General features: G+C 34.4%; 1 protein-coding gene across 3 annotated transcripts in view; it reads right to left on the reverse strand.

Moving 5' to 3' along the window:
* The window catches only part of TANK (TRAF family member-associated NFKB activator), a 106,229-nt gene that overhangs the window by 10,137 nt on the left and 83,392 nt on the right, over positions 1-12,700 (reverse strand). For all 3 annotated transcript variants that reach the window (XM_011947107.1, XM_011947106.1, XM_011947105.1), the window contains exons 5-6: positions 2,682-2,758; positions 1,937-2,052 (exon numbers count right to left, since the gene is read on the reverse strand). In XM_011947107.1, the coding sequence (XP_011802497.1) occupies positions 1,937-2,052; positions 2,682-2,758 (193 nt within the window). The remainder of the gene's footprint in view (positions 1-1,936; positions 2,053-2,681; positions 2,759-12,700) is intronic.

The raw sequence follows: 12,700 nt of genomic DNA on the forward strand, positions 1-12,700 counted from the left end.
CACCTCGCCCAGCTAGTTTTTGTATTTTTAGTAGAGACGGAGTTTCACCGTGTTAGCCAGGATGGTCTCGATCTGCTGACCTCGTGATCCGCCCGTCTCGGCCTCCCAAAGTGCTGGGATTACAGGCTTGAGCCACCGCGCCCGGCCAGTTCTTCTATATTTTTATACAGTATAGCATACATACTTGGAAACCATGAATAGGCATCTTTTCAAAAATTATTTTTTCCTTTCTCCTTTTGATATACTACTGTCAGAGCATAATATTTATTTTGGTTTCTCTTTGGACCCCAGCAAAACTTCACTAGAGTCTGTAGCACAAAATATTTTGAGAATAATATATTTATTATTTGTGACACTGTTAATATAAAGCATAAAAATAAAGCATCAGGAAGCAGTTTTAGTGGAGAAGAAATTGAAGTTAAACATTCAGTGTTCTAGTTGACAGATACATACTCAGATTTAGACCTGTGCAATTTAAAAATGGTCAAAGTATTAAGCCACTGATAATGAGGTAAGTTTTCTGTGTAACAAAGAGTATATCACCATTACAATGCCTTGAAAAGATGTTGATGTTCAAAAAAGCATGTTTATGAATTCTAGGTACTACATCTCCATAGCTAGCATATTTTAAACAGAAATAATTCACTTACTTCAGAGGTACCTAGTGACTTTAGTCCATACAAAAGATCAATTTCTCATGAAAATGACAAAAATTCAGGTGATGAAAAGAGTTGTTTTTGGGGAGGTGGGAGAAGGGAGAGAAAGAAACAAATTATATATGTCTATCTACAAAGATTGTTTTGCTTCTGTAATACCACATTGTGTAACTTTTCTGAAAATAAAATGGTAGTAGTAGCAAAAAGTAAATTTACACTATGAAATTATTTTAAATAGCCTAGATGTAAGAGCTGCAAGAAATGGAAAGTGATCTTTAATTAAAGGGGTGTTAGTCAGCAAGACTACATCTCTCAGAGTGAAAACTGTAAATCACATCCCTTGGGAATTGTCTGCAGAATAGCTCAAATCACAAGGGTAAAGGAGAATTTATCATTATAAATGATCAGTTTACCTTCCTTTTGTTTGCAGAAGTGTTTGGTTGCCAGACCCAATCCCTTGTATTTTGCTATTCATATAGAACTACTGAAGCAAACACCAGGAAGCCAGTCTGAGGATTTAGGAAAGGGTAGAGCATTTATAAAACATACTATAACACATGTGTAAAACAAACGTTCCTTCTAAGTTGTATTTTATACTAAATGTATATTTTGTGCATTAAAGAGGACTAGCACTCAGGAAATTTGAGTGTCACATTTTTATTCTTGAACCAAATGAGTTCAAGGAATTCTTGAGCCCAGGAGTTCAAGGCTGTAGTGCACCATCACGCCTGTGAATAGCCACTGTACTCCAGTCTGGACAACATAGCAAGAGCCTGTGTTTAATAAAAAAAAAAAAAAAACCAACAGAAAAAAACATCTATCCATAGTGTATGTAATGAACTTTCAGGCAGAAGTTACAAACAAACCTGATGTTATAATTTTACTTAGCTCATATAATATGGTAGTGTGGCTTCAAGGTCGCTTATTCACATAAGAGTTAATGTTTAATAAGTCCCCCAAACAACAACTGAAAACTTTCAGGGATATAGTCCATATTTATTCTGTATTTTTTAAGGTGGGATTTCTCATTAAGATAATTAGTAATTGTGTCTTTCAATTCAATCTATATAGTACCATATACAACAAAGAAAAAAACCAACAAATACATATGTAATACACTACAGAACTTACACAGCATGTACACATTCAAATATACATGGATGAGGGGTAAATTATAGATGCTACACAATTAATAGGCATTCAGGAATATTTTCACATTCAAAAAGAGATCAATTTCAATCAATCAAATCAATATTACTGTAAATTAAATTAAATCTTACCAGTTGCAGTGTCTGGTATATTAAGTTTGCTTAAGTGGTCTTTCTGTGCTTTTGCTAGCATACATATTCTATGAAATTCTTCTTTCAGATCCCAGAAAGTCTTCTCTATATTACCCCTAAAAAATAAAAATCAACATTTTAAAATGTAAAGCTATAATTTCTAAGTTTTTTAAATAATCAAACTTATGTAGTACCACTTTATGTGCCACAAAATATTTAAAAGTTAAAAAAAAATTTTTAATTCCTAGACAATATCCCAAAAACCAGCTTGTGTTTGTAGAGGGCCAGGCACAAAGTAAGTGATAAATTAAAAGTTTTAATACATAAACATAGTATAGTCTAGCATATCTACTTATTCATATATACACTAATGCTGGCTGTCTTATTCTTACATTAGAAATTTCAATGCATTGACTTTTGTTCTCTGCAAACATCTTAAATAGAATATTAAATATTCCTCATTTTGGTAAAGTTCACATTAGGATCCCTCCATATAAAGAAATATAGCCTTAACCCCTGGTCTATTGAAATAGTAGAGCTTTAGAGAATTCATGTTTTAGATTCAGCTCTGCTATTAACTGCATGACTTGTTTAGGTCATTTTTAACATGTAGGACTCTGGGGATGGTCACTTCCACTTATTCTAAAAAGCTATTTTTTTGCAATTGTTAAAGCTTAAAAAAATATAAAATATATTTCAGTATTGATAATTTTTAAGAGTTGGCAAAAAAAGGATGTAGAACTACCTTTCATGGAGCAAAGGACTGCCAAGACTCCTTGCTGAAGTTTCTTTTCTAGGAGAAGAAACCTCTTGTCTTCTTACCTTAAAGATACAAAATGATTACTATTACTACTTTAAATTGCTTCCAAATTCAAATGAGATTGAGTAAAGAGAAAACACAAAGGAAAATTTATTTACCTTTCCTATTGAAAAATAATTTGAGACAGCTTATAGACCTATATGTAATATACAATTGATTTTTTTCTTTAAATGAGAAAAATCAATGAAAAAGGAAAATGAAGGAGGAAAGTCTGAAGAGATGAAATATTTCTGGCAACTTCAATTACTATTTCCAGTACTGGTAATTTAAGAAATTTCTCAAATTCAACTATTGATCAAAATTGCTGCTCTGTTCACCAAGCACTTCATATGCCCAGAAACTTAGGGGGAAATAAAATGTATATGCCCAGAAACTTAGGGGGAAATAAAATGTATGTGTTTACTTCTTTTAAAAGGTTTATAAAATGGTGCAATTATATATTTAAGCTGCTTCAACACAAGTTCTTGCCTTTCACTCCCACCCTGTGGCTTACACTGGTATTACATCTATTCTGACATTTAAAAATCAACATTAAAGAACATGTTGTAATAATGTAATCTACGGCTTAAATATTTAAAAAATTTTACACCATACCTAGAAAGTGTTGTGTACTTTCTAAAGCTTATAAACTGACAAGTCCAGAGATCTGAAGAATCCTAATACCGAATCATAAGTTATAATTTATCCAAAATTGTCTAGTTCTTAAATTTCAAATCCAAACCAGGGGATATCTATCTTTAGTGACATTTAGATTTTATTTAATTAAGGTCATTGTAGCTATTATAAATGGAAGACTTTACTTCATTGTGTCTTATCACTTAAGTACTTCACTCTTGCTTTTCAAAATATTTCTTTCAATTTCTTCAGTCTTATTTGTTCTCTAAGACCAAGACTTGATTTCAGTTTGTTTTTCTTAAAATTAATATCTTCTCCAATTTATTTCCCAGTTTTTTCTAAATAAATGCTTTAAATATATATAGAGTATTATTTTTATAGTATCTCAAAATTAGTAAAATAAAATCTTGCCAATACAATTTGTGATTTTATACATTATATTGTCAGGCCAAAATAAAATAAAGATTATTTTGTTGCTGCCTGCATATCATGTGTTTGACAAACATTCAGGTCATATATTCTTCTGGATTAAAACTGCTGTACTGAGCTTTATAATGCAGTCATATCAGAAGATATTTTCACATTCACAGTTTTTTTTTAAAGTGGTAGACAAGGTTTTTCTATGGTGTTTTGTGCAATGAGAACACTCAATGGATTTTAGTGTGGACTAGGAAGAAAGGCAACATTTTACAGCTAGCCAGCCAGTCAGAATACCACAAATATGAAACAAACTTTTCAAAGATTTTATCATTAGGTCTATATCAACAAAATCAGAGAAGACATATATTAGGAGAATACTTGGCCTAGCACGGTGGCTCATGCCTGTAATCCCAGCACTTTGGGAGACCGAGGTGGGTGGATCACGAGGTCAGGAGATTGAGACCATCCTGGCTAACATGGTGAAACCCCGTCTCTACTAAAAATACACAAAATTAGCCAGGCGTGGTGGCAGGTGCCTGTAGCCCCAGCTACTTGGGAGGCTGAGGCAGGAGAATGGCATGAACCCGGGAGGCGGAGCTTGCAGTGAGCTGAGATGGCGCCACTGCACTACAGCCTGGGCAACAGAGTGAGACTGTCTCAGAGAAGAAAGAAGAAGAAAGAAGAAAGAAGAAAGAAGAAGAAAAAGAAGAAAGAAGGAAGAAGAAGAAAGAAAGAAGAAGAAAGAAAAGAAGAAAGAAGAAAAAAGAAAGAAGAAAGAAGAAGTAGAAGGAGAAGGAGAAGAAGAAGAAAGAATACTTGTATTTGACAATTTAATATGGTCAAACAAACCATAAAATAAGTGATTAAATAGAATGACCTCCTTATAGTGAGCCAAGATTGTACCACTGCACTCCAGTCTGGGTGACATAGCAAGACTCTGTCTCAAAAAATAATAATAATAATAATAATGCTCTGTAGTTTTAGGCTAAAACTGGAGATAGTTACAGAAAGTGGTAAAGATAGTGCTCCAAATTCCAAAGTCCTGACTTTGACATAAACTAGGAATGATTGCTTCTGAGATTAAAGAAGTATTAAAAACTAATGGGGATGAAGAGGACTGAAGGAAAAGATAAGAAAAAAATGACAAACCTTTGTCTCACTTGGTAAATAATTGATGCTAATCTGTGATGTTTAGATTTGATAACTAATGTGGGTGAATTTGTCAAGAAAAGATTCCTTGGGTGTATTGGCAGGAGGTGAAGGAGGACTCCTTAAGGAATTCCTATGAAGTATCTAAACTAAGGTCTTCAGCTTCTTCGGGGTTAGAAACACAGCTCTGCTTACTATTATTTTTGTTTTTATTGTTATTGAAAAAAAGTATTAGTGGTTGTACTAGGCAATACACTGCACCTTTTATCATTCACGCCAAATAAACCTGTTAATATATTTCAAATGAAAATTCTGAGTTCCCAGTACCCAAGAAAAATTTTCAGAAAGGGACCTCTTAAAATGTTACTTGGAAAAAAAAAAAAAAGCTGAACGGTTTTCTGACAGACATTTTGAAGCTGGGTTTATTTAGAATGGGGCATAACATGTTAATGCTATTTTCCATTATAGCAGTCTGATACAACTTTCTGAAAACAATCATTAATTTTTCAAAGGATTTAGGATTAGTATAATCAATGGCAATTCAACACTTTTCCAGAAACTCAGACTTTTTCAGTGCATGATCTTAATAAAGATTAATCAGTTTGTTGAGCATCTCAGAGAGTAAGGATAACTTGTATTTTTCTTTCAATTCTCAAATATAATCCAAGTGGGCTCTGTACTGCAGGAAGATGAAGTTATAACTTCAAATAAGAAAGCAAGGGAATTTTGAACATTATATTTTAGGAGATTTTAAGCATTAAATCATTCAAAAAATGAATTTATTTTGAGGTACTAAAACTTAAAATACTTAACATCATAAACTGTTCCAAGTACTAGTTTGGAAATGCTGAACTTGTGGAATGAATGCTGAAATAAGAGTTTTACACATCATACTTTTCATATACACTTCCAGTATGTCGCTGGGTAAGTCATTCAACTAAATCCATTAAGATAAACACATCTGAAACAGTTGGAAGATGTAAAATGTTTCCTTAAATTTCTTATGTGAATTGGGAGAATTTTGATTTAGTGTAAGTCAATTTAAGCTTCTCATAGATGGGTATTATATCAAAAATATATGTTCAGGGGACAGTTGAACATGCAGTGATATTTAAGAAGGAGAAAAAAAGTGGTTAATATTTCATTAGTCCAAACCAAGCTTTATTCTTGATGCAAAAATAATGAAAAATGTTTTTGTTTCGCATTCTGGGATGTTAGATATCAACCTCTCAAAGAAATGTACGTTTTCCTTAACATTTGCTTTTGTTACAGATGATACTAAAAGTGAAATTGTTTTATTCCTTTTATAAAAAATTGGAAAGATAGAAAGGAAATAAAAATTATCATTCAAAACCATATTTTTTTCTTAAAAATTTTAAGCAATTAAAGTCAGTAAAATAAAATTGAGTTATGGAATTTTTGTTTTCTTTTTTTGAGACAGAGTCTCACTTTTGTTGCCCTGGCTGGAGTGCAGTGGCATGATCTTGGCTCACTGCAACCTCCATCTTCTGGGTTCAAGCAATTCTCCTGCCTCAGCCTCCTAAGTAGCTGAGATTACAGGAGTCCACCACCATGCCTGGGTAATTTTTGTATATTCAGTAGAGACAGGGTTTCGGCATGTTGGTCAGGCTGGTTTCGAACTCCTGACCTCAGGTGATCTGCCCGCCTCGGCCTCCGAAAGTGCTGGGATTACAGGCGTGAGCCACCGCACCCAGCTGAGTTATGGAATTTTTAAAGATAATTCTGACTAAACTCTTTAACAAGATGTATATTCTCTCATATGTATGTAAGAAACCCAAACTTTAAAAGGCTTCTATTAAGTGAAGAAGGTACGTTTTCAACGACACATATTTCACTTTACTCCAGTGTTCATATCAAAGACTTCCTTTAAACTTTAGTTAGGATCCTTGCATGCAAAGGAATATTTATTTTTAGCTAGCTCAGGCAACTGAGTGTAGTCAATGTTTTATTTCGTTTCTGGATGAGGCTAAACAGAAATAGGCTTTTTAAGCAGAAACAAGAATCCTTACTTGGATCAATATAAACTAAGAAATAAGCCAAGGTGGGATGGGATGGATTGGTAGAGGGAATATAAAACTATGGAATAGGTATAAATGTTAGCTTCATAAAATTCATTACAGAAAAAGGAAAAGTAAGTAGTAGGAAAAAAACTGAAAATAAAGATTCATTTGTCACTTAGATTTTTGAGATCTAAGAATGAAATGTTAAAGGAGGAACTGAGGTTGAGTATTTCATTACCATATGAAATATGGTATATTTTGTCTACATATACTGAGACAAAAGATATTATGGTGAAGTCAAGCACTGGATACAGCTGAATTAGGGAGAAAGTAAAAAAAGGGCGGAGACAGAAAAAGATTAAGGTATAAAACAGGACCAGAAAAAAATTACAAAAAGATATTTGATAAGAATAAACATAAAAGAATAGTAACATAAAAGTTTGAAGACAAAAGCTAAAAAAAAAAAATATTGTATTTAATCTAAAAGAACTTATAGCCATATAAAATCTATGGTTCTCTCACTCTCATTAACATTCCTGAAAATCTAGCAAAGCAAGAGAAACACAAATCCTAGGAGCCTTGTCTGTTCTCTGTGATACAGTGTGCTAGGCAAACCCACTGCCAGTGTGGGAACAACTCCAGGGTAAAATGGGATCCATCCCAGAGTTCTGAAGGAAGTGGCAAGAAAATAAACAATATAAAAATAAAATTAAACACCCTAATTACTTCCAAGTTCTTTATTGGGTTGTGGTTTAACATAACCCATTCCCACAATCTCTACTGATTCAATGCTACAATAAAACATATTGTTTCAGAAAAGGTAAAATCCTTTACCAGTACTGCCACAATTACTGTAATTTCAATTCTATCCAAGTTAATTTGTAGAATGAGATGAATACTTTTCTACTATCTGTCTTCTAAGTCTTTCACTTTGTATTAGGTACCTTTTGCATATATCTTTCTGAATTTATTTTTTTAAAGGGAAGAAATATTTGTGGAGATGCTTTTTTAATGCAAAACGGAAACTGCATAACTTCAGTGACTAATTTAATTAAGATTTCTCACACTCCTTTCACTCTTTCCCCAAATACTACCCTTAAAATGAACTGATCCGTGCTGCGCATGGTGGCATGCTCCTGTAATCCCAACTACTAGGGAGGTTGAGAGGGAGGAGTTTGAGACCAGCCCGGGCAAGAACACAGCAAGAACCCGTCTCAAAAAAGAAAAAGTCAACTGATTTGGAAAAATCCTTTAACCACAAATTTAGTGTTATACCACTACACCATGAAGAACAGAAGCTATCTTCTTAAAAATAGCTATTATTTAAGCAATTTGCATGTATTACTTATTTAACTTAAATCACAAAATCTGCTTATTTTGAGATGGAGGTCTTGCAATGTTGAGCAGACTAGAGTCAAATTTCTGGACTCAAGCAGTCTTCTTGCTGCAGCCTCTGAAGTAGCTAGGACTACAGGTGCACACCACTGCACCTGGCAAGCCACAAAATCTTCTGAATTATGTACTTAATTATGATTTTAAAATTTGCTTTGAAGAGATCAAATAATTTGTATGTAGTTTGGCAGACAGAGTAGCTGTGACTGGAACACAAGCCTTTCTGCCCCAGTAGCTTTAACTACTTAGCCATAATGCTTGGCTGCTGGAGAAGCTAAGTGGTACAGTTATCCAGCACAGGGCTGGAGATAAAGAATAGTTACATTTACATATTGCACCAAGGCAAACTAATTTAAAGATTCTAAAATCTTCCTGTCATACAATAAAAATACATATTTATCACTGAGAAGCAGTTACAGGCCACGTTTTGATGCTTAAATATTGCCCAGGGTGGGAGGGGAAACCTTTGGTATAGCCTTTTTTTTGCTGTGTTCTCAAGGATGTATCATACAAATAGAAATGTACATCCAAAAATAACTTAAGATAGATTTACTCAAGTTTTGCCAAACGAGTCACTTGTTAACATAGGCAATTTGGCAGTACTTTCTTTGACAAAATTTCATAGTATTTCTCAAACTTGGCATAGAAGTTAAGCATTTGACAAAGCATGACAATGGGTAGAGTACCCTACCGGTAATTCTATCCTCTCTGGAAAGCTTAACTCCCTTCCTGCCTCCCCAGCTATCTTTTAATAAAAGACTGGGTATAGTTATAGTAGCTGATAAAGTCCTTGTCTGGTAATTTCAGTGTCTGAATCATCTTAGGGTTGGTGTCTGTTCTCTTATAACTGGGTCACATTTTCTGGGTTCTTTATATGTTGGGTGATTTTGGACCATATCCTGACCATACTCAGCCAGAAAAAACCAAAAACCTAGACTTTAGGAGCTAAGATTCCATAGTGTAGGAGTGAGCACCTAACAAACCATTCTTCTGCAAATAACAGTTATAAACTTTGGGCAACACACACACACACACACACACACACACACACCCCACCACTTGAAAACATTGATAAGACCGAACTTTGCATATATTGGAGGAGAGTCAAAAATGTGTAGTAAGTAATTGGCTTAGAGTGCATTCCCAGTTTTCTATGGTTTTGTCCTGATGATGGCCACACTACAGCAGAGGCACAGTAGTAGCTGAAATTCCAACAAAAAAGCCCACTAACATTCTGGCTGGAAGAACCAAGAAGGAGAATGAGATCATAACCATGGTCACCGGAGAGTGAGGGAAAGGAGCTCTAGAGAATTTGAGAACCTTAAATTCTGAGTTTCAATTCAGCTCAAGTCTCTGGCAGTCCCAAAGTTGGGCGAGACTAAAAGCTTTGTAGCTAAAGCTCTAAGTATTGAACTGAGATTGGAGCTGCCTCTCTCCATAGGAGTGACAGTTACCCTGAGCTAATCAAGTTCACTGCCTGTAAAAACAAAACTACCAATACCCTTCACCACTCTAGAAAACATTTTGTCCATTTCTTAAACAAAAACTCCAAACATGTAAGTACTATAGGACCCAATGAATGCACTCCTGGGCACTTCAAACTTTATGTTCACACAGAAACCTGTATACAAAATGTTTACAGCAGCACTCTGTCTATAAAGTAAGAAAAAGATAGGAAGCACTTTCTCCTCTGAAGTCATGATTATGTCACCTAAAAATGGTTATGGTAAATGCAATGGCTCATTCAAAACTGTTTTAGCTTTCAGTTTACATAATGTTCTCCCAAGTGACCTAGAATAATTTTGGCTCTTGTAGAGATTATCCTTTTTCCATCAAAATATTGTAGAAAATTTAACTTTACGTATCTATGTACACATAATCAAGAAAAAGGCAAATAAGAACTTTTCTTCTTTTCTGTTAGCATCAAAAAAATCTTAGGGCAGGAGAAACTCTAAAGAAACTGAGGTTAGGTCTTTCCTGCGTAGTAAAATTCAAAACTGGGGGCCTCACCACCTTTTTTTTTTTTTTTTTGGCCAAGAAAGAATTTAGCAAAAAATAAACAAACTACCAAGACCTAGTATCTTCTTCACGTCAAAGAGGAATTAACATTTATCAAAAAGAAAAAAGAGTAGGAAGAAGAATTTTAGATTCAGCTTTATCAAAAAGTTATCACTTTATGCTCACGGCTCAGGATAAGATGAGAAGCAAGAGCTGAGGACAGAAGTGAGGAGTCTCAGGCTGCAGAATAGATAAAAAAGAGAAGGCAAGAAAGAATGTTCAATGAGCAGAAACAAGAAAGAAAGCAAGGAGATTCACTGTGGCCATTTGGCCATTTAGCAGACATATGGTCCAGATGTAACTTCTAGAGAATACAGACAAGTCAGTGGCTCCCTATAGTATTATTAAGATAAAATGTAGAGGGAAACATGCTGTCTTTAATGTTAAATAGTCAAGAGAAATTAGGAGTAGAAATAACAATGAGTAAATCCATCAAATATGGAATTACTTAGAGGAAACTAAGCTTAAATGCAAAAATCACACTACTATTGACAAACATAATAGGAAAGAGACAACAAAAGATGCTCATCTTAAAATTATTCGTTTCCAAAAGGGACTTATCAGGGAGGGAGACAAAAACCACAGGTTAATGACAATGCAGAATGTGTGGAAACTACTATACAACAGTTTTATTAGGATTCTAAGATATTTAGCTTACAGCATAAGTATATAGAAAGATGACTAACTGGCAAAGAAAAAAAATCTTTCAGGGAATAAATCAGCTTTCATAACATAGCAAGACACTGCTTAACCAAGCAACAGAGAAGCTCGGAGTGTATAGGTGCAAATGAAAAATTAGGTGACTCTTTCCCTCCTCTACCCTCAAAATCTAGCAGTATCTTGGAGGGAACTACGAATCCAGTGAGAGGATGTTAAAATACAATACCGGGAAGAGAGTTAGCTGATGATCCTGTACTTAAACAAAGCTAAGTGGTTTTCTTAGTATTGATTTCATATCCTAGATACAGTCTTGCGCCTTTAAAAATTACCAGAGTACCTAGTATGCAGCACTTCATAGTCGTAGGGTTTTATGGAACATACTAGAAAATGCAGATATCTACTATCAAACTATCTTTTAACAACTTAGAGTCAAAATTCAGAGTCTGCTCTAGATTTAATATAGATTAATTCACAAGCATCATGATTTAAAGTATGAAGATGTAAAACAATTGATTATCCAATGTATGTGAAAAGAACTGATGAGGAAGCACTAGGACCTCCATGTACAAGTAAACATTCCTGAGGAGATGCTGGAATATTCTTAGAACATGACATTTTTTCAGTAGGATGAAAAGTAACTTACTGAGAAAAAGGCAATATGATTTTTTTTCTAACAGGATATTATAATATGGTTAAACCAGTGGTTCCCAAAATATGGTCCAGGATCCTTAAGGGTCCCAAGTACCTTTCAAGGGATACAATGTTGGGAGACGTAATCTGCCATGGCCCCTGAGCATTCCGGCACATTTTTGCTGTTCATGTCAGGAATACAAGAATCTCACTGTTCTTTACCTGGGGCTTTTCTCAGGCTTGTGTTTGCAGAGAGCAAATTTGAAAGACTAGGTAATATCTCCCTCTTGGACAAAGAGCAGGCATGCTTACCGCCTGCTATAAAATGGTGGGTTCCCCAAGCTCAATATGCCTCTCCTTCAATGTAATCATTGCATGTATAAGCATCATCTGTGTCTATCTGTGCTACCTCCTAGGTGGGACTAACGAAAATAAGATGTTCTTGGCTACTCGTTTTACTGTAAATAATAAAGTCCTTTTTCTCTGATTCACTTTTCTGTTTTTCTCGAGTACCCATGAAACAGTAACTGGCTAACTTATTAGCTTGTAAGTAGAATAAAATGAAATCCCAGACCCTGACATAATGACATAATTGAAATCAACTATTGTCACAATTAAGATATTATTAATATTTGCATTTTTTACTGTGTTGGCATTTAGGTTGATTATGCAAAAACAATGGTGAGTAAAACTGCTGGTGCCCGAGTATGACTAAGGCCATATCAAACTGTTGTCATTGTATTCTTCAATGTCACACACTCAGGAAAAAAACAGCAAAAAAAAAAAAGGCAGTTTCAACTAAGAATGTCCTTAATAAGGCAGTAAAATGATTAAGTTTACTGAAACTTGATCTCAACATATTTTTAATATTTTGTGTGACAAAATGGGAAGTATACACAAAAGGACTTCTGCTGCATACTGAAGTACAATTATTGTCTTGGGGAAAAGTACTTGTGCAACTATTTGAGTTCCAAGTAAACCAGTTACTTTTCTAATGGA

The sequence above is a fragment of the Colobus angolensis genome, unplaced genomic scaffold, assembly GCF_000951035.1.
Source record: "Colobus angolensis palliatus isolate OR3802 unplaced genomic scaffold, Cang.pa_1.0 Scaffold259, whole genome shotgun sequence".
Lineage (NCBI taxonomy): Eukaryota > Metazoa > Chordata > Mammalia > Primates > Cercopithecidae > Colobus > Colobus angolensis.